General features: G+C 33.2%; 2 protein-coding genes and 1 long non-coding RNA gene across 14 annotated transcripts; all 3 read left to right on the plus strand.

Annotated features, from left to right (window-relative positions):
* Window positions 1-436: 436 nt before the first annotated feature.
* On the plus strand, window positions 437-4,455 carry LOC108839971 (floral homeotic protein APETALA 1). The gene is made up of 8 exons (XM_018612772.2): window positions 437-774; window positions 2,221-2,299; window positions 2,399-2,463; window positions 2,592-2,691; window positions 2,893-2,934; window positions 3,032-3,073; window positions 3,695-3,849; window positions 4,231-4,455. The coding sequence occupies exons 1-8, from the start codon at window positions 590-592 to the stop codon at window positions 4,331-4,333; spliced, it is 771 nt and encodes a 256-aa protein (XP_018468274.2). The 5' UTR covers window positions 437-589; the 3' UTR covers window positions 4,334-4,455.
* A 4,588-nt stretch (window positions 4,456-9,043) lies between these two features.
* LOC108843327 (uncharacterized) lies at window positions 9,044-13,115 on the plus strand. The gene is made up of 13 exons (XM_018616505.2): window positions 9,044-9,490; window positions 9,586-9,745; window positions 9,813-9,856; window positions 9,941-10,000; window positions 10,080-10,202; window positions 10,292-10,420; window positions 10,534-11,181; window positions 11,283-11,475; window positions 11,565-11,758; window positions 11,844-11,948; window positions 12,048-12,187; window positions 12,276-12,554; window positions 12,670-13,115. The coding sequence occupies exons 1-13, from the start codon at window positions 9,143-9,145 to the stop codon at window positions 12,941-12,943; spliced, it is 2,697 nt and encodes an 898-aa protein (XP_018472007.2). The 5' UTR covers window positions 9,044-9,142; the 3' UTR covers window positions 12,944-13,115.
* Window positions 13,116-17,768: 4,653 nt separating this feature from the next.
* On the plus strand, window positions 17,769-19,401 carry LOC108839707 (uncharacterized). Of its 12 annotated transcripts, none has more exons than XR_008939505.1 (5): window positions 17,769-18,082; window positions 18,159-18,258; window positions 18,365-18,718; window positions 18,808-18,905; window positions 19,021-19,401. It is a non-coding gene; the product is annotated as an uncharacterized LOC108839707 (long non-coding RNA). The 12 variants fall into 12 exon arrangements; XR_008939506.1 differs by having other exon boundaries at window positions 18,168-18,258; XR_001947715.2 differs by having other exon boundaries at window positions 17,770-18,082; window positions 18,371-18,718.
* Window positions 19,402-20,643: the final 1,242 nt, after the last annotated feature.

The raw sequence follows: 20,643 nt of genomic DNA on the forward strand, positions 1-20,643 counted from the left end.
TATTGATTATAAAAAAAATTAATAAACAAAGGGGTTACACTTTAGTAAAAGAACAGTATACAAGTTCAATCGGTAAATTTCAAAAAGGAAATTGATTTGATATTTTTGTTGGTCCAGATTTCGTTTCACAGATCTACCGAAAATCTCCGCCGTCAATGCAAAGTGAAGGTGACACTTGGGGATGGTCCAGTGGTCCGTACTATGATACTTCTCTCTTCACAAGGCGTCGATAATCATTTTTTCTTTCTTTTTCACTTCATTTCGAATAAATATGAGAAAACGTGGATTCATCACTACTACAGTCAAGCCAATGAGAAGTTGACAACAAAACAAAACCACTCTGGTTTTTGTAAATAAGGAAAAACCAGTTTTAGCTTTCCCTAAAACCGCTCTTACCCAAATCTCTGCATAAATATAGAGTGAAAGAAAGATCCCGAGACTCACACACAAGTCTTATTATAAAGGAAAGAAAGAAAAACTTTCCTAATTGGATCACACCAAAGACTGGGCTCTTCTTTATCTCTCTTCTTGTAGTTTCTTGTTTTGTTTGGTTCTTTTAGAGGAAATAGTTTCTTAAAAAAGGATCAAGATGGGAAGGGGTAGGGTTCAATTGAAGAGGATAGAGAATAAGATCAATAGGCAAGTGACATTTTCGAAAAGAAGAGCTGGTCTTCTGAAGAAAGCTCATGAGATCTCTGTTCTGTGTGATGCTGAAGTTGCCCTTGTTGTCTTCTCCCATAAGGGGAAACTCTTTGAATACTCCACTGATTCTTGGTAACTTTCTCATTGAAGATCCAAAAGTATCTTTAAATACTCGATTTGATTCTTGTTTTTCTCTTAAGTTGACTACTTGATTTACTCTAATTAGTAATACAGTTCTTATTAGGCGTCTTTTAGGGCTTTCATTTGATTTGTATTATTACTAGTTAGATGTCTTTACTGATCTGTTAATTAATATCAGACAAATGTTTAACACTTTGATTTTTATAAATTTAAAACCAAAACTATAGGGCCTCGAGTGAATTCAACCCTAGAATACTAACTATACTATCTGGATATATATAAGTTATAACACATCTGTACGTGTCAGTGTGTATGCACCATTTCATATAGAATATAAATGCGTAAATTCTTGGCTAGGGGTTTAAGCCCTAAATCAGTAGGAGTTGTTTTGTTCTCCTTAATGTGTCTTTCAAAATAATGAAATATCTAATTTTGAATTAGTGCCAATGTTGGTAGGAACATAAGCTCAACTATTAAGTGTAATGTTGGTTTTTCTTTTACTGATTTCTCAAATGGACTATTGTTAATGTTGAAAAGCTAAAATATGTGATGGGAAGAAAAAATATTGTAATATAAATGATTTCAAACGTACAGTTGCTTCTGTTTGATTAGATTTTACCAATTAAAACGCTGGAAATAGGATGTCAAATCTAAGTAGGGGGTCTTTGACCTCTGGGATCCACGAAATGATTAACTTAATCCTATGTTCGGCTTCTTACCGATGGTCAGACTTAGCTCCAACGGGCAACAACTGTTCTTCTTTCTTTTAAAAATGTATTATCCCTTGTTAGATTGGTAGTTTGACCAGAGTATAATATTTTATTATAATGTGTATATGTCATTTTTACCAAGATTTTCTGTACATAGTTGTAACTATTTTAAATAAGCCCCAAATAGAACAGAACCCTAAGCGAGATGTATAGAGTTATTGATTTGCTATTTTGTTAAAAGAAAATTATAGAGATCTAAAAAAGCATCTGTAGTCCAACGGTTAGGATAATTGCCCTTTTTCAAAAACAAATAATAGAGATCTGTACAGGACTACAGGATCTAGCAAATCTTGGATTTAAGGTATAGAAACCATCAAGGCGCTTAGAATTACCTAAAATGTCATGAAAACCCGAGAGTATCCTATGTATATTACATGATGATTTGTTTATTTAGTTATTTTTATTTTTATTTTTTTTTGCAAAATGAGTTTATAGCTTTATTTATATATATTTGACATTGTTTTTTTGAATTATCAACTCTAAATTTAGTATTATGTTTAAAAGTTTAAAATTTTATATCATGACTTATATATTTAGTTTTTTTTTTTTTTTGAAAAATATATTTAGTTATTTACATAGACAAATATACATATATACGTACATATATAATATACGACAATAAATAGTTCAAGACATGAAGCTATCCGTAATTCTGTGAGTTGAACAGTATGGAGAAGATACTTGAACGTTATGAGAGGTACTCTTACGCAGAGAGACAGCTTATTGCACCTGAGTCCGACGTCAATGTAAAACAATATATCTCCATTACCAATACATACATTACGTAACTACATATTTCAATATTTGCTGAAGTATATCTGTATTGTTAAACTTTTGAGATACAGACGAACTGGTCGATGGAGTATAACAGGCTTAAGGCTAAGATTGAGATATTGGAGAGAAACCAGAGGTACACTCTTACATTCATCATGCATATAAAATGGACAAATGAAATAGAAAACCCGGTAGCATTAATTTTAAAATGCACATGGATACATTTACTTAACGAGAACATGCTTGGACGCTATTGAAATGCAGGCACTATCTTGGGGAAGACTTGCAAGCGATGAGCTCTAAGGAGCTCCAGAATCTGGAGCAGCAGCTTGACACTGCTCTTAAGCACATCCGCTCTAGGAAAGTATGAATTCCTCCTATTTTTTTAACATATATTAAACATATACTATCTTAATATTTACTTATTCGAATACATATATATGTATGTAAATTTGTATGCATGTCTTATTGCATGGTTAGATATTAAGAAGATATAGTCGATTCAAATATGTGAAGTTTAAAATAATTTGTGTATAATTAAGACATGTGATGTGTGTCTTTGCAGAACCAACTTATGTACGACTCCATCAATGAGCTCCAAAGAAAGGTATGTAAGAATCCTTTTAAACGTATGTATATATGAAGTAACTTCGTGTAAGAAGTGTATAGGGGAGCTAACAATCTTGCCGTTTTGGAAATGACAGGAGAAGGCCATACAGGAACAAAACAGCTTGCTTTCCAAACAGGTGACTCTTGTTAATTATATTATGAGCATGTTTTCCATCGCATTACTGTTAGCTTTCACTGTTCTACTCCACACTTTAAGCCAAGCTATACCTACCACTACGAGATGAGATCTTCATATCCCCACTTAGGTTCTGCCCATCATAATTAAAACGTAGATAGAAGATATTTGCATTTTTTTTATAGTCTATTGATTGATATAATCATCATCAGCCAGTTCGTAGATGGGCTTTGTCCGTTCAGTTTTAAGGTTGTCTCTCGGATTGAAAATATTTGAACTTGACAACGTCGTCTCATCTAATACTACTGTGGTCATCTATTATAGGTATTATGTGAATCTAAGACACACTATTCCCAATTAAAAATATTGGGTAAAAATTTAGAAGCAATTATAAGAACGGTGTGAGAAGATATATATATTTAACACATGTATAATAGTTTATTGCATCAATGCAACTATGCAAGGAATTAGTAGTAACCAAAGTTCTAAATGCAACTACACCGGATGCTACATACTGTATCTAGTTATTTATGAAGTCGTCGCTTTGAAAAAATGATGTTGATGATAATATGGTATGGAATAAGTTTATAACAAATTGGTGTGTGAAATTGGAACTTGTCAGATCAAGGAGAGGGAAAAGATTCTTAGGGCACAACAAGAGCAATGGGACCAGCAAAACCATGGCCACAATATGCCCCCTCCTCCTCCCCCGCAGCAGCATCAAATCCAGCAGCCATACATGCTCTCTCATCAGCCATCTCCTTTTCTCAACATGGGGTAATTTAATTTTACTAATTTTCTCTTACTTTCATGTATGCATGTAGTATAAATATGTCTTATATACAAGCTAGTAAGGCGTTATAGTTCCAGTGAAACTAGGTGTGTTGGTGATGGTTAGCCGTCTAAATTGTGAATAATGAGTACACTCTACTAAAAGTATTCATACATTAACGTAGGTTAATGCAATGGTCGTTAAACTAATTGATTTATATTTTGGAATGGCAAAAGCTTACGAAACCGTTGGGATCATCAGCTCCATTTTTTTTTTTGTTCTTTTTTTTAAGTTTTACCAATTTGAAGACTGAACATATAATTTTCAGTGCACTTTTAGTAGTTAAGTAAGTTATATCATGCATGTATATATGAACGTGAATGCAGTGGCCTGTATCAAGAAGAAGATCCAATGACAATGAGGAGGAACGAGCTCGATCTGTCTCTTGAACCTGTTTACAACTGCAATCTTGGCTGCTTTGCCGCATGAAACAATTCCATATATTTCTACAATCAACAATAATAACAATTAAATTTCTTTGTTTCAGTATGTGCCAAACGTGTAATATATTTTCAAGGTATGAGAGGTCAATCGACCCCTTTTCGAACTTATTATCATTAAATTGCTTCTCCATATAGCTGTTCATTTAAATAAAGATCTTGATTAGCAAAAAATGTATTAACGTACAAGAAAAGAAAATTAATTTCATTTCATTTCCAAAATATGACTCTACATCCTAATATGTTTGTTTAAATATCACTTATGAAACGATTTATTAAAATGTTTTCATTGTAATTAGCAAAAGAAGAAATAATCAACCATTTTTTTGAGTGTATACAACATTACAAACATGCTCTTGCTTTGGTTCCAATGGGTCTTGATATTTTTCCTATTTTCCTAATTTTTTTGTTGATAACATAAATAATCTAAAATGTATTTAGAACTCAAGCTGAGGCAAAAATTAAGTAGTTGATCATACAACATGTTTTCTCCTCCGGTATTATTGGGTCATTTACGATATCACTAATATCGTCCTTTAAGGAGACCGATATTTTTAGAGGTAGTTGGGTGAAAACCTAAAAAGAACAACGAAATTAGGAAAATACCTAGTATGGTATAACATTAGGCTTCGTTGTAAAGGTTGATGCATTAAGAAACATGTCGGATGCGGGAAACAGAGGAAATGTCTCTTCTTTCCAGGTTTTGAGATAGTTGCTCGTACTGGAACTGGATCAACAACGAAGTTGTAAAGCTTTTAATTAGTTTTGCAAATTTCTATAGTAGTTTGGGAGAGAAAAGAATAGGGAAGCTAGAAAAATGAAAGTAGGGTTTTTGACCAAAAAAAAGGAAAGTATGGTTTGTACATCATTATTCAAAAAAGCATAATAAAAATAGAAAAAAAAGACTGAGCTACTAGATAGAAAATGAGAGATTAACATTTTGGGTCACATTTTGACTTTGTCCACCAATATAAATCACTTTAAACTACTCACACACTTTTTAGTGGCTAAATACCACACTACTCTCACAAAAGCTAACTAGATTGGTTTTGGTTAGAATTGGTTTTTAGATGTATTTGGGTTTTGAAATTCAAAATAATTAAGCCATTTTTGACTGTTTTTATTTTGTCCAGGTACGAAGGAGGAGTGAAACAGTTTGACCACCGTGAACCTCAGCTGATCTCTTCCACAGTGAAATCAACACAAACAGATTTCTTCTTCACATCCTCTGCAACTCATCTACCTTGTCACAATACAAGTAGGTCGTGGTGGTTGTGATACATGAAATTTGTCGTAGTGACCGTCGTTTTAGCCGTTCAATGAAGCTTGAACAACAATGGCCAAATATCACAAAACTTACTATTTTGAAATCTGAAGTTAAAAATCAAATTATAAATGATAAAACTATGATCTTGAAGTGTAACCTACGATTAAAACGTGGAATGACTTATTCTTGGGTTCACTCCCTAGGGTGAACCTCTAGGTTCACCAACCAATAGAATTGTTTCATTTAAAATTCAGTATCTTTTAAAAAAGGAAACAAAATATTATCGAATTATAATATACTTTTAAAATAAAAATTAAATAAAAATTATACTAATCACAAAAAAAAACTTTTTAATCTAAAAAAAATATTTTCAAAAAATATTTTTAACGCTCCCAACAAACATTAAATCTTAGACTTTTGGATAAATCTTAAAAATTTAAGATTTATCCAAGAATTTCGGATTTACCCAAGGGTTTAGGGTTTACCCAAGGGTTTAGGGTTTAGGATTAGGATTTAGGGTATAGTTTTTTTGTTGATTGTGTTATAAATAGTTTTTTTAAATCAAAGTTTTATAATTTATCCAAAGGTTTACTAAAGGATTTAGGGTTTAACATTTAAAGATTAGTGTTTTTTTGTGGTATTAATTTATTTTTTGAAAAAATATTTATTTTTTTGCATTTTAGTATTATTTTATTTATTTTACTTTATTTTTTTTATTTTTACTTTATTTTTTATTTTTAAAACGTAATATAATTTGACAATATTTTGTTTCCTTTTTTAAATGATGTCAAATTTGAAATAACTAAATCCTATTGGTTGGTGAACCTAGAGGTTCACCCTAGGGGGTGAACCCAAGAATAACTCTTAGGAAAATACCTAGTATGGTATAACATTAGGCTTCGTTGTAAAGGTTGATGCATTAAGAAACATGTCGGATGCGGGAAACAGAGGAAATGTCTCTTCTTTCCAGGTTTTGAGATAGTTGCTCGTACTGGAACTGGATCAACAACGAAGTTGTAAAGCTTTTAATTAGTTTTGCAAATTTCTATAGTAGTTTGGGAGAGAAAAGAATAGGGAAGCTAGAAAAATGAAAGTAGGGTTTTTGACCAAAAAAAAGGAAAGTATGGTTTGTACATCATTATTCAAAAAAGCATAATAAAAATAGAAAAAAAAGACTGAGCTACTAGATAGAAAATGAGAGATTAACATTTTGGGTCACATTTTGACTTTGTCCACCAATATAAATCACTTTAAACTACTCACACACTTTTTAGTGGCTAAATACCACACTACTCTCACAAAAGCTAACTAGATTGGTTTTGGTTAGAATTGGTTTTTAGATGTATTTGGGTTTTGAAATTCAAAATAATTAAGCCATTTTTGACTGTTTTTATTTTGTCCAGGTACGAAGGAGGAGTGAAACAGTTTGACCACCGTGAACCTCAGCTGATCTCTTCCACAGTGAAATCAACACAAACAGATTTCTTCTTCACATCCTCTGCAACTCATCTACCTTGTCACAATACAAGTAGGTCGTGGTGGTTGTGATACATGAAATTTGTCGTAGTGACCGTCGTTTTAGCCGTTCAATGAAGCTTGAACAACAATGGCCAAATATCACAAAACTTACTATTTTGAAATCTGAAGTTAAAAATCAAATTATAAATGATAAAACTATGATCTTGAAGTGTAACCTACGATTAAAACGTGGAATGACAAAAGTTTATGTGAAAGAAACTAATTGCAGCCGCAAAAAATGGTTGCAGAAAACCCTAAAAATCTGGGGAAGACGATGACATATTTACCAAAATGCCACTTATTAAAAAATTGAAAAATAATAATGGTATTGTGATGTACACTTTCATGCCAGTACACATGGATAATAATATGTACGTACACTATTATATTATGGTATTGGGCAGCTAGTTGTGATGGTGTGTACAAAAATATAATTGAATGTTTTGAAATGTAAATGTTGTGTTGAATTGTACATCTTGGAGACAGCGATGCAGGATGCAGTATAGTGTGTGTTTACTAATTGGTGTGTACACCTTTTTTGATGTCCAAATGTACATCAATCTCACCGTGTACAATTGTTTTGTCATCGAATATATGTACCTATTGTTATCATGGATAAACCCAAGTTTCTTACGTCTTGGATTGTGCACATGTGTACAATCATGTATATGTACAACTAGGGACATGTACATATGTGATGTGTACGTAATACTAGATGAATGTTTTGACATGTACATGTTGTGTTTGTTGATGTAGGAGGCATGAGCTGGTAATGCAGGAATATAACAAACGAAGAAGTTGTGTGCTTCTAGCTCGAACTGAAATATATTTGAAATGTGTTTGTATTTGTGTACTATAAGGAGATGGTGACATATGTATAGTTGTACACAAGATCGGGTGTACACATGGATGTGTTCGATTTTGTTGTACACATTTCATTAATGATTGAAAATTACGAAAATAACCTCGTCTTCTTCCTTGGCCACTGTCGACCAGAAACCCTAATCACCGTTTCTCTCGCATATTTTCATGACTCTTTGCATCCTCCACTTGTTTTTTGATGTATTATGTCCAGATCGGATAGATTTCAATCATAATTCATGGTTTTATATTTAAAATTTCGAATACAAGTTTTTTTTTCGTTTTTTCTGATCTGTTGAATGTTTTGCTCCAAATCACCATGGCTGAGTACCACCTTCTTGATGACGCCGTCTGAATCCTGTGTATCACGACGTCCAACGACTAGACATCACATCGATCTGTAGAAAAAGAATTAAAAAGAGAATTTGTATTTCAGGATGATGAACAAGGAAGAGGTGAAAAAGATGAATTTCCGACGGTGAAAATGAATGGAAAGAGGTGAAATGCCTGAGACAATCTGGACCGTCCGTAATAAGAAGTACAATATTAGATCTAACGGTGTGGATTGGAGACAGATATATGTCTTATCCAGACTTATAATATTTAATCTGGGTCGTCCATGTTTTTGATAGATCAATGGCTGAGAATAAAGCCCGCCAATTAATCAATTTAATCAAAGAGATTCATGGTTAAATGGTTAAAGGTGAACTAGAAAATATTTTTCTTCTTTCTTTCTAACAAGTCTTTAAGAAAAAGTGTTCTTGTATAAACAAGTGACTTATTCTGATATTCATAAGTATAAAAATGATTCTGAGTGTAAATTTTTCATAGAAAATATGGACATCTCTGTCTCACTTTTGTGGGTTGACTCTTGTTTAAAGCTTTGTAGGAAAAAAAAGGTCTCACTTTTGTGGGTTGACTCTTGTTCAAAGCTTTGTAGGAAAAAGAAAACTGGGCCACAGCCCACAAGAGAGTATAGGCTTATAGGCCCAACTAACTTCGAACCGTCCGGTTCTTCTTCTTCTTCTTTTAAGCGTCACTGAGCTTATTCAATACGCATTTAAAAAAAAAACTGAAAGTCCCAAAACCCTCGTAAAACCCTAGACGCCGCCACCACCACCACCACCACCACCGCAGAAGCTTGATTGAGCCATGGGGAAGAAGATGAAAGGGAACGACAAAAAACCCGACAAAAAAGGCGGTAGAAAGATGGGAGCAGAGGCAGTGGCCATGAAAGCAAAGGCCAAGAAGGTCGAGAACCCATTCGAATTGATCTCGTCTCGCCGCAAGTTCGACGTCCTCGGGAAGAAGCGCAAAGGCGAAGAGCGCCGCGACGGGTTCTCCAGGTCCCGCGGCGTTGACAAGAGGAACAACACTCTGCTCAAAGAGTACGAGCAGAGCTTGAAATCTTCCGTTTTTGTGGATAAGCGTATCGGAGAGCACGATAAGGAGCTTGGGGAGTTCGATAAAGGTGTGATCAGATCTCAGAGAGCTCGTCAGGTATAAAAGAGAGAGAGAGAGAACTGATTGATTAGTCTCAAGTTAGGCAAAGTTTTGATTTTTTTTTTTTTTATTGTGTGTTGTGGGTTATGTAGTTGAAAGCGAAGAAGAGTATGTATAACTTGTCTGATGGGGAGGAAGATGTTTATGGAGATGGTGCTCTTGGTGAACCTTCTTCCGCAAGGGATGATTTTGATTCTGTACAGTTGTCTGATGAAGATGATGATATTGATCAGGATGATTCTGGATCAAGGAGTATGTACTTTTATTTACCTTCTTGATTTGTGGTGTTTTGAGAAAGCTAACCATTTTTGTTTAATAGGACTGAGGAATCGAAATAGAGACTCGTCTGGTGAGGAGGAAGAGGTAAAGAAGAGATGTACTGAGTGTGACTATATACCTTGATTGTGTTGAGGCGTTGCTGATGTTTTTTTTGGATTCTCTCTGCAGAGGCGTAAGAGCAAGAAGGAAGTCATGGATGAGATCATCATGAAGAGCAAACTTGGCAAGGTGATTATTCTTACTGTTTTCCCTTGTTATCTTTCTCATGGGATTGTCTATTTATAGTTGTTTTTGTGGGTGTTTTTAGATGGAGAAAGCTAAGCACAAGGAGGAAAAGGAGAAGCTGTTGGAAGGGCTGAATGAAGAGTACATGTCCATAGAGAAATCTGACGCCATGAAGAGTTTAACTCAAGATTTTATTGTCCAAGATGTAAAAACGATGACCACTTTTTTTGCAAGTGTTTGTGTTATTAGGCTGAGTTTTTCTTTTGTTTGACGTTAATCCATTTTTGTCTGCAGGAGCCAAGTGATAAATATGCAATGCTTATGGATGATTTGAGGTCGGATCGTCGTGGTCGTCCTACTGATAGAACAAAGACGCCTGAAGAAATTGCTCAGGAAGAGCGTGAAAAACTAGAGGAACTTGAGGTATTCTTATGAACTCAAGTGTTACAGAATGAATATGATATACAGCGATAATGGTTGGCTCTGATCTGATTGTGTTGCCAAGGTCTTATGATTCAATTTTTTAACACTCTCAGGAAAAACGTAAGAAGAGGATGCAAGAAACTGAGGATTTGAGCGACGAGGATGAGGACACTGGTGGTGAGGAGTCATCAAAGAGGGTAAGAGTCGTATCTGGCGATGATCTTGGTGATTCCTTCTCAGTTGATGCAAAGCATCCGAAAAAGGGATGGATTGATGAAGTTCTTGAACGAGAGGGTGATGAGGATGATTCAGCAAGTGATGAGGATTCAGGAAGTGAAGGAGAGGAAGATGATGACGATGATGAGGACTCAGATGGGGGTAAAGGTCATTCTTTAAAGGACTGGGAACAAAGTGATGATGAGCTAGAGGCAGAGCTGGAAGGTGATGAAGAAGAAGAAGATGATGATGATGATGATGATGATGAAGATGAAGATGAAGAAGAAGCGGAGCCAATAGTGCATAAAAAGTCAAAGAAAGACTCTTCTGCTCCATCTGAAGGAACAGTAAAACAAACAACCAACATGAAGAAATTGAGTTCAACGCAGCATGATATTCCTTACGTGATTCATGCTCCACAGAGTTTCGAGGAACTGATTGCTCTAGTAGAAAATCGATCTAATGCAGATGTTATTACAATCGTAAACCGAATCAGGACAACAGATTCAATTAAGCTTGCAGCTGAAAACAGGAAAAAAATGCAGGTAATCTTTTTTTTTTTGGTCTCGAAGATATCATTATCATTTAAACTGTTTATAGGTTTTTCTGAATGTGTTGATTTAATGTGTTGTTGTCTGCCATCCAGGTCTTCTATGGTATTCTCCTACAGTATTTTGCCGTTCTTGCAAACAAGAAGCCCTTGAACATTGAGTTACTAAACATGCTTGTCAAGCCATTGATCGATATGAGCGGGGAGATTCCCTACTTTGCTGCAATATGTGCTAGACAACGGCTTTTGAAGACTCGTGCGCAATTTTGCGAGGCTCTCAAGAATCCAGGTTTTGTGATGCTTCCATGGACTAAACCAGTTCATGCATTCTTCTTCTATCTTTTTCTTCCCCTAACCAGTTGAGAAATATTCTTGCAGAGGATGGATGCTGGCCTTCCTTGAAAACATTGTTTCTCTTGAGGCTTTGGTCCATGATTTTTCCGTGCTCTGACTATCGCCATGCTGTGATGACACCCTCGATATTGTTGATGTGTGAATATCTCATGCGCTGCCCCATCTCCTCTGGTCGTGATATTGCCATTGGTTCCTTCTTGTGCTCCATTGTTCTCTTGGTAAGGAGAAATTGTTCCCAACCTTTTTCCCTCGGTTATTTACATTTTTTTCAATTTTTTCTCATGCGAACAAAATTAACTGTAGGTTGCTAAACAATCTAAAAAGTTTTGCCCCGAAGCCATACTATTTATCAGGACTCTTCTGATGGCTGCTTCAGACAAAAAGTTACCACCATCTGAAGAATCTGAGGTACATTTTTTTATATATTGTGCTTATGACAAGGAACTCAAGATGCACATAGGCAAGTTGTTTTACTAAGCTGATGAGTTGTTGTGTATCGTGTTACAGTTTTATCATTTCATGGAGTTAAAAACGCTGACTCCATTCCTCTGCATACAAGACGACGTAAAGGAGGTCGTGCCATTAAACTTCCTAAAGATGATGGATCTGCCAGCAGACTCTCCATATTTCAGCTCTGATGAATTCAGGTCTCTTCTCTCTTCTGAAAATCAATTTTCTAGATAAGTACAGTGGAAGTGTGTTTAATAATACTTATGGCGTTTGGTGATGAAACAGAGCAAGCATCCTTTCAAGTGTAGTGGAGACTCTCAGAGGGTTTGTGGAGATAAACGGAGGATTAAGTTCCTTTCCAGAGATCTTCATGCCCATCTCAACTTTACTACACCAAGTTGGGAATCAAGAAAAGATCCCACAAACTCTTAGGGAGAAGTTAGAAGATGCCGCAGAGCTAATCGAAAAGAAAACCGAGGAGCATCACAAGCAACGAACACCACTGGCTATGCGTAAACAAAAGCCAGTAGCCATCAGAATGGTCAATCCCAAATTTGAAGAGAAGTAAGTCTGACTCTCTCTTCCTCCTCGTTTCATTCACTTATCTCAGTTGGTTTGTACTTACAGAGACCACGCTGGGATGATCGTTATAATTGGTTTATATATGTTTGTTCTGCAGCTTTGCCAAAGGCAGGGATTATGATCCAGACAAGTACCGTTCAGACATGAAAAAGTTGAAGAAGAAGCTAAATGAGGAAAGGAAAGGAGTAGTGCGCGAGCTGCGCAAAGACAGCTACTTTATGAGCGATGTTAAAGCAAAAGAAAAGGCTGTGCACGAGCAAGAGAGAGCAGAGAAACATGGCAAGAATCTGGCTTTCCTTCAAGAGCAAGAACATGCTTTCAAATCTGGACAACTTGGTAAAGGCAAAGGCAGCAAGAAGAGAAAGCGTTAGATACCAGTCAGTATCAACTACCTATTTTGTTCTTCTATTTTTGATGTTTTTTTTTTCTTTTTAGACGTACCTCAACAATTTTGTGTTGGATAATTGAGAAAAACTAATCTACGTTCCTAAGAATTCAAGAAAAGAAAAGGCTTAATGCTTAGAATAACATTGTTTTTGGTCAGTGTTAGGATTAAAACTTGTCCTTAATGCCTGCAATAAGCTTAAATTCTTCTAATTTTCAATTTGCTATATGACTTCACTTCTTTGATGTTCTGTCCGGGGGGAATTTCACAACAGCTCGTTTGTAAGCTGCGTGTACCTACCTCATGTGGCAGGAAAGATAAACCACGACCAACAGGAATCCCTAGGAATCCCTAAACCTCGAAGCGATGATGCCATGTTAATGCAATTTGGTTACTTCTATAGGGCTGAACATCATTCCTCGATATTAGCCTTATATCCGTTATTTGATTCATATACCTCTTGAGTCAATCTCAGCTGTGGTCCTATCAGCTCAACCAGGGCCTTGGAAATCCAAGTACTCAGGTGTTGCCAAGTCAAACAATCAGTAGACAAAACAAATATCAAGCACCATTTTATTTTTAATATAATATTTACTTCGTTATTTACTATTAGTTACTCGTTCTATAAAATTTTTGTTATTTACTAAAAGTACCCGTTACTTATTAAACAATACTTATCTTCTTTTTGATATTAATTTAATATTAATATTAGTTTAATAAACAAGATAACTCATTACTAAATAAAATATTAAACTCCACTTTAACTCCCTTGTTTGTATAATTTTTCTTTTATGTAATTTTCAAATTCTTCTTAGTAGAATAAATAAGGAAAATTTTATGTCAATTTGTAAAAGAATATTATCTAGTAAATAATTATTAAATATTTAGAAATACTCGTAAATAATTATTAAATATTTAGAAATACTCGTAAATAATTTACAATTATTTAGAGGAGAAACAAGCGTGAAGACAGAAAAAATAAATCTTTTAAAATTCAAGAATACACATAGATTCTAAACCGACGCCACGATATATAAAACAAATTTTGAAATGTTCAGTTTTCATTCTTAGACTATGATAATTATGATAGTTACAGATTTCAAATGTGTGATTTTAAATATAAACAAAGTAGGTGTTAATCCTCGCACATGCTTTTAACGATGTTTCACCTTTTTTTTTTGGTTTGGTGGTGTACCCTTTCAAAGTTGGGTTTGCTTAAGTCATTGGTTCTTGGGTTATCTTCGGTCTCATGTGTTCTCAGGAATGTATGCGAATTATGATATGTCCATCAGTTCCAGCTTTAGTAATTATACCTCTCTAATGTTTATTGTTGACTTTTGTCTCCTTTTTTGGCCTATTGGTTCCGGAGATATTCCTATTTTCTATCGATTTTTGTAATTCATGATATGTTTCATTATGAAAGATTTAATAAAATTTTGAGTTAAAAAAAGAAACAAAACCGATGTTTTCTTTAAAAAGAAACTTAACCGCATTCAATACAAATAATAATCCAACAATAATACTAACAATATTCATATACAAAAATATATATATGTATAAGATTTAAAACAAACATTACTGCGGACGCATAGATCCAAATCTAGTTATATTTATAACTAACTGATTTAATTACTTATCCTATGGAATCTCAAAACATAAAAACATTGTAAATCTAAACGTTTCACCGGCTTTAAAAACATTAATATACAATGTTGGACTATAACTTTGGGAAAATATAACAGAGCCCTTCTCAAGTTAATTAGGATGTTTATGACAATTAACTTTTGTGTAATGGTTTTCCTTCGAATATTGAACGCTGATTTTCTTAAAATAGAACTAAATATATGCAAATCATAAGATATCAATTACGGTTTGACCAAAATTGACCAAGAAAAAAATATTTAAAACAAACACTAGCGTAGACGCAGAGATCCAAATTTAGTTATATTTACAACTAATAAATTTAATTATTTATCCCATGGAATCTCAAAACATTAAACATTGTAATGTAAAAGGTTTAACCGACTTTAAAAAAATTAATATCTGTTGGATTATAATTTTTGGGAAAATTAAAACGGAGCCCTTCGCGAGTTAATTATGATGTTTAAGACAATGAACTTTTGTGTAATGATTCTCCTTTAAGTGTTGAACGTTGATTTTCCTAAAATAGAACTAAATATATGCAAATCATAAGATACCAATTACGGTTTGACCAAGATTGACCAATAAAAAGATTTAGAACAAACACTAGTGATCCAAATCTACAGTATAACCTCTATAAATTAATAATTTATAAATTAATATCTCTATAAATTAATATAATTTCATAGCCTAAATTGAATTTTTGGTTCAATTAGTATCTCGATAAATTAATAATCTCTATAAATTAATAAAAATTTATAGTTTTGGTGTAGTCCTAACATTATTAATTTATAGAGGTTTCACTGTAGTTATATTTATAAATAATAAATTTAAGGGAAAACTGTCAGAAAAAAACAAAAGGTTCAGCATAATTATCTCTTTAGTATAAAACTATTTTTTTCTATTTTATCTTTTTTTTACCTTTTTCATTTCTGAAATTTAATAAAAATAGTCGTATGAATCAAAACAATAAATACAACATTCAAATGTGCAAACTGTTTTTTTGGTTGAAAAATTTGATAATTTTTTTTTTAAATTACGAACCATCTAATTTTAATTAAAATTCTAAAAAATGGGAATGCAAATTCTACTAATTGTAAGGATAATTATTTTTTTGCCGAATGCAGTTTCTACTTTTATGAAGTATTTTAAAATTTTTTGAATGTGAAATCTAGACACTATTCAAACGTCTACCTAGGGGTGGGCAAAAAATTCAAACCGAAACGAACCGAACCAACTAAACCGAAGTTAAACCGAACCAAACCAAACCATGTTCTTTATGTGATCCAATTGGTTCATGTTTTACTCAACCCGAACGGTTTGGTTTGGTTTGGGTTTAAACCGAACCAAACCGATAATCCAATATCTATATATATATATATATATATATATATATATATATATATATATATATATATATATGTATTAACATATTGTAAATTTAATTAAATTTCGTCTTTTATTTTTACATAACTTCCATATTTTTTTAAAAAATTATAAATACGATTCAAATAATACTATTATATATAAAATCATGTAGTATAAGTTTTTATATTCTCACTCTATCGTTTATGAGTTGATTATTTTTTAAGAAAAATATAAAACTGATGCCTTCATATTTTATAACCAACCCAAACTACACCGAACCAAACTAGACCATAATAATGTAAACCGAACTAAATCTAAACCAAACCGAACTGAACCGAACCGAATTAAACCCAAACCGAACCCATTTTTAATAAAAATATAAAACTGATGCCTTCATATTTTATAACCAACCCAAACTACACCGAACCAAACTAGACCATAATAATGTAAACCGAACTAAATCTAAACCAAACCAAACTGAACCGAACCGAATTAAACCCAAACTGAACCCAAACCAAAGCTACTTTGGTTTTAATTGGTTTGAGTTTTATAAAACCCAAATTATCCAAACCAAACCGAATCCAAACCGAACATGAAACTAAACCGAAATGCCCACCCACCTTAAGTAGAAATTGCATTTGAGATTTTTGTCATGGTTCTACCCAAGGTGCGTTCTACGGATAAAAAACTATTTTTTCTAAAATTAAAGAAGTTTCAGTTAATAAAATATTCTAAAATTATTATAACTTCCTAAAGTGTGTTTTAATCGATTTTCCTTGTGAAACTATCAAAAAATGTTTTATCCTTTTAATTAAACTTTTTAAAACCTTTTTTTCCTTTTATTAAACTTTTTAATAGAAAATTAAAACTTTTATTTTTAAAGTTTTTAAACCGTTTGTAAAAATAATATACTTTGTAAAATGTTTTTAATAAAAATAAAACTTTGTAAAACTTTATAAAAATAAAGCTTTATGAAAAGTTTTTTAGTAAAAAATACTAAATAAACTTTATAAAACCATTTTACAAAGTCTTTTTTTTTTAAGTTTAAAATGTTTGTAAACTTTTTAGTTTTATTAAAAATTAATAAAAATAAAACTTTTAGATTTTAACATTTTAAAACGTTTTTAATTTTTATTAAAAAATTTAAAATTCAATTAAAATTTTAAATTGTGCTTAATCTGTTTAATTTGAATAATCAAATGCTAGTTTTGGAATTATGGAAAAATTATACTAAATGAACAACTCAAATATGATATTATACTAAAGGGACAACCGTACTATTTTTTGTTCCGTTTTGAAGTTTTTTTCCAAATTCAATTACTTATCCCATGGAATCTCAAAACTTTAAACAGTTTGTAATCTAAACGTTTAACCGACTTTAAAAAATTAATATCTATTGGATTATAATTTTTGTGAAAATTATAACAGAGCACTTCGTGAGTTAATTCTGATGTTTAAGACAATAAATTTTTGTGGAATGATTCTCCTTTGAATGTTGAACGTTGTTTTTCTTAAAATAGAACTAAATAAATGTAGATCATAAAATACCAATTACTGCTTGACCAAGATTGCCCAAGAAAAAAAAATTAAAACAAATATTAGTGTGGGCACACGGATCCAAATCTTTTTATATTATAACTAATCTATAATATAATGAGACAGTTGAGACATTCCTGGTGCGCCACGTCAGCATATTTGTGGGCCCCGCTTCATGTTTTTTTATTTTAACTTTGATCTTTCAAGTGGGCTTTGTCCGGGGTTTGTGTGGCTTTGTTTTGTGGTCTTTTCTACAGATAAATGGTTTGGCCCGTTACCTCTTGATTGTTGACTATTGACGATGTGTAAGGTCCTTTCGATCGTTCTTCCACAAAACGGCGCTTTCTATTTCGACGACTTCATTCCTGTAACTCCATCTCTTCGACTGCCGACTAAACGATTTGTCTTCGTATAAAGCCTTTTTCAGGCTCCTTCATAGAGAGGGCGACGAAGGTGAGCTTTCATTACCTCATAATTTTCCTCCTACACTTTTTTCTACGTTTTCCACAGTAACTCCCGTTCCTATCGCCGTCGTTGCCCACTCCACTTTCAACTCTCTTCGCCTTGGAAGAACTGCTCAGTACGTAGTTGGTCCCTTTGCAATCGGTTTGATGTTTTTTTCTGTGGTTATCCTCTAATGAATTAATTGGACTTAGTAACAAAAGTCACTTTTTAGATGCTTCAAAATAGGCTCCCGTTGTTACTCCTCTTACGGAATTCATACGTCAAAAACGTGCTACTGTGATTGGATCCCAGGTAGGATACGCAGTAAAAAATCAGAGCTTTCCTTTGACTGATATCTTTGTGGTTTTATATGTTCCGAAATTGAATATCTATTGTTTATCTCTGGTTTCTGTTCAAGCAACAGGGTTTATTAGATGGTCGAAGAGGAGGCAGAAGAGCCAGAGCAGTCTCTGCAAACAAGCCAAGTTCGAGACCTTCGAAACAAAACTCTGAGAAGAAAAAGGTGTCTCTGACTTTGTATTTGTAGTGAACAGTCATTGTAGTCTACCATTTCACTCATATGTGTTGCCTTCTTGTGGTGAACAAACATTTATGTCCATTTTTTAGTTTTTTTTGAACTTTTCTTAATAGTATGTGGAAAAAGACAATTCAAAAGGTGTACCCCGTACGGCTTCATCAGACGTCGGCAGCTCCAAGCACGATTACAATCAGGCAAATTCAAGTGGAAATGACTTACCAGCAACTGAAACTGGTAATCAGTCAACAGCTTATCTCATATTTTCCTTATTCTTAAAAGACCCAATGTGTTTCTGATCTATTTTTTCATCTACACAACTTTAGCCTCTGTCATGGATAGCTCTCTCCCAGGGATTGCATTGACTATGGATTCTGGGAAGAAAAAGATCTTGCTCCTGAAAAAAGACCGCGACAACCCTGTTGTAAGCTTTTAGCTTCTGCAGAACAAAAAGCCTTGATTTCTTTTCTATTTAGTATATTGACAGTTGTAGAAGAATCATTAGTCATTTGCCAATATGTTTTTCTACGGCATTTCAGGACTCTCCATTACAAGCGGAACAGCAGCAGATCGAAGCTAATCTTTCTGGAAGCTCCTAAACTTCAAGACAGAATCAGAAGACAGATGTTTGTGGGAGGTTGATCAAGGGAATACTTCGGAGAAATGAGCCGCAGTCTAGCCAGGCTGCATCTTTGGTCCAACCTGAGCAAAGAGTGGAACCCACAGAACACGAGAGGAAAAAAAAAACATATTACAATTCTCTGTCTTTTTAAAAAAACAATTGGTAAAAATAAGAGAATGTCCTAAATCTTCTTAAAAATATACAATTCTATGTTTTTGTTTAAAAAAAATTGTAAAATAAGAGAAATCATTTTATTGTTTGTTTAAACTGTTAAATTTTTAAATCTGAATTTATTATCTTTTTTTATACACTATTTAATTTATATACAAACAACTACCTAATAAACACTAACAAGTCTTGACAAAAAAAAACAAATGAAACCATTTTCGTTTGAAATTTTATTGGTTTTTATGCATAATTTATATATCGTTTTCGATCTCACTAACAAGTTTCTTGGTACACAAGGCATTACTTTCTTTAGATTCTCAAAGTATCGAGATTAGTTTTCTAGGACTGTGGTTAGCCGTTAGTGAAATCAAAAGGACTCCTGAGCGAGAGGGTTAAAGAGAAGGAAGAGACATGTTTTCAGAGTGAAGGTTAGCCGTTAGTGTTGTAAAGGCTCAGTAACAATTCTTTTTATTTAGTGTTGTAAAGGCCCAGTAACAATTTATTTTTGTTTAGTGTTGTTAGATGTAAGCATTGTAAATCGGTAACAATTTATTTTTCCAAAAAATCTACACATTTCTTCTTCTTCTTCTTCTTATACATTTCTTACCCCCTCTCCTTCTTATACATCCTTCACTCTTTCTTTCCTATCAACTTCCATCAAACATATTTCTTTCCTATCAACTTCCATAAACATTTTCAATGATTTCATTTCAGGTATTTCTAACATCCCCGCGCTTGCGCGAGGGTTCCGCCACTAGTTAATTTAATAACTTATCCTATGGAATCTCAAAAACATTAAAAATTGTAATCTAAAAGTTTAACCGATATTAAAAAACACTTAATATCTGTTGGATTATAATTTTTGGGAAAATTATAACAGTCCTTTGCGAGTTAATGTATATGCAAATCTTAAGATACCAATCACGGTTTGACCTTGACTAAGAAAAAGAGAAAACAATTACAGTGGTATCCAATGAGATGACCAAAGTTCCTGCAATTTATATTGTTGCCTTCTATCCATAATTCTAATGTATATATAAAGACACTTAAGTAGAACAACAATATGAATCCTAACAATAGAGGTTGAGGGAAATAAATTCTCTAGACAGTCATGACTTCTTCCTCTAATTGTTTCTTTTTTGTTTCATTGGTAGTCTTGTTACTATTTTTCTTGGGATCTACTTTGACCATGGCTTCAACAAAAGACATTGATTCCATATGCAACTCTGTCAGGAACAAAAAGTTTAATATCTATATTACTTATGTGTATTTTACATTTTAATTTTGGAAGATAAATATGATTAATATAGAAATTATCTTTTAAGAAGATTTGGTTTCAAAATTTAATTTTAGAAGATAAATATGATAAATA

This window comes from Raphanus sativus, chromosome 2 (genome assembly GCF_000801105.2).
Source record: "Raphanus sativus cultivar WK10039 chromosome 2, ASM80110v3, whole genome shotgun sequence".
Lineage (NCBI taxonomy): Eukaryota > Viridiplantae > Streptophyta > Magnoliopsida > Brassicales > Brassicaceae > Raphanus > Raphanus sativus.

Excerpts from the sequence above, each read along its gene's own strand:
- LOC108839971 (XM_018612772.2), top strand. The coding sequence starts at position 590 with ATGGGAAGGGGTAGGGTTCAATTGAAGAGGATAGAGAATAAGATCAAT. Across the intron at positions 2,935-3,031 it reads TCAATGAGCTCCAAAGAAAG|GAGAAGGCCATACAGGAACA; the intron begins GTATGTAAGAAT and ends TGGAAATGACAG. Across the intron at positions 3,850-4,230 it reads TCTCCTTTTCTCAACATGGG|TGGCCTGTATCAAGAAGAAG; the intron begins GTAATTTAATTT and ends ACGTGAATGCAG.
- LOC108843327 (XM_018616505.2), top strand. The coding sequence starts at position 9,143 with ATGGGGAAGAAGATGAAAGGGAACGACAAAAAACCCGACAAAAAAGGC. Across the intron at positions 11,759-11,843 it reads TGTGCTCCATTGTTCTCTTG|GTTGCTAAACAATCTAAAAA; the intron begins GTAAGGAGAAAT and ends AATTAACTGTAG. Across the intron at positions 12,188-12,275 it reads TTCAGCTCTGATGAATTCAG|AGCAAGCATCCTTTCAAGTG; the intron begins GTCTCTTCTCTC and ends GTGATGAAACAG.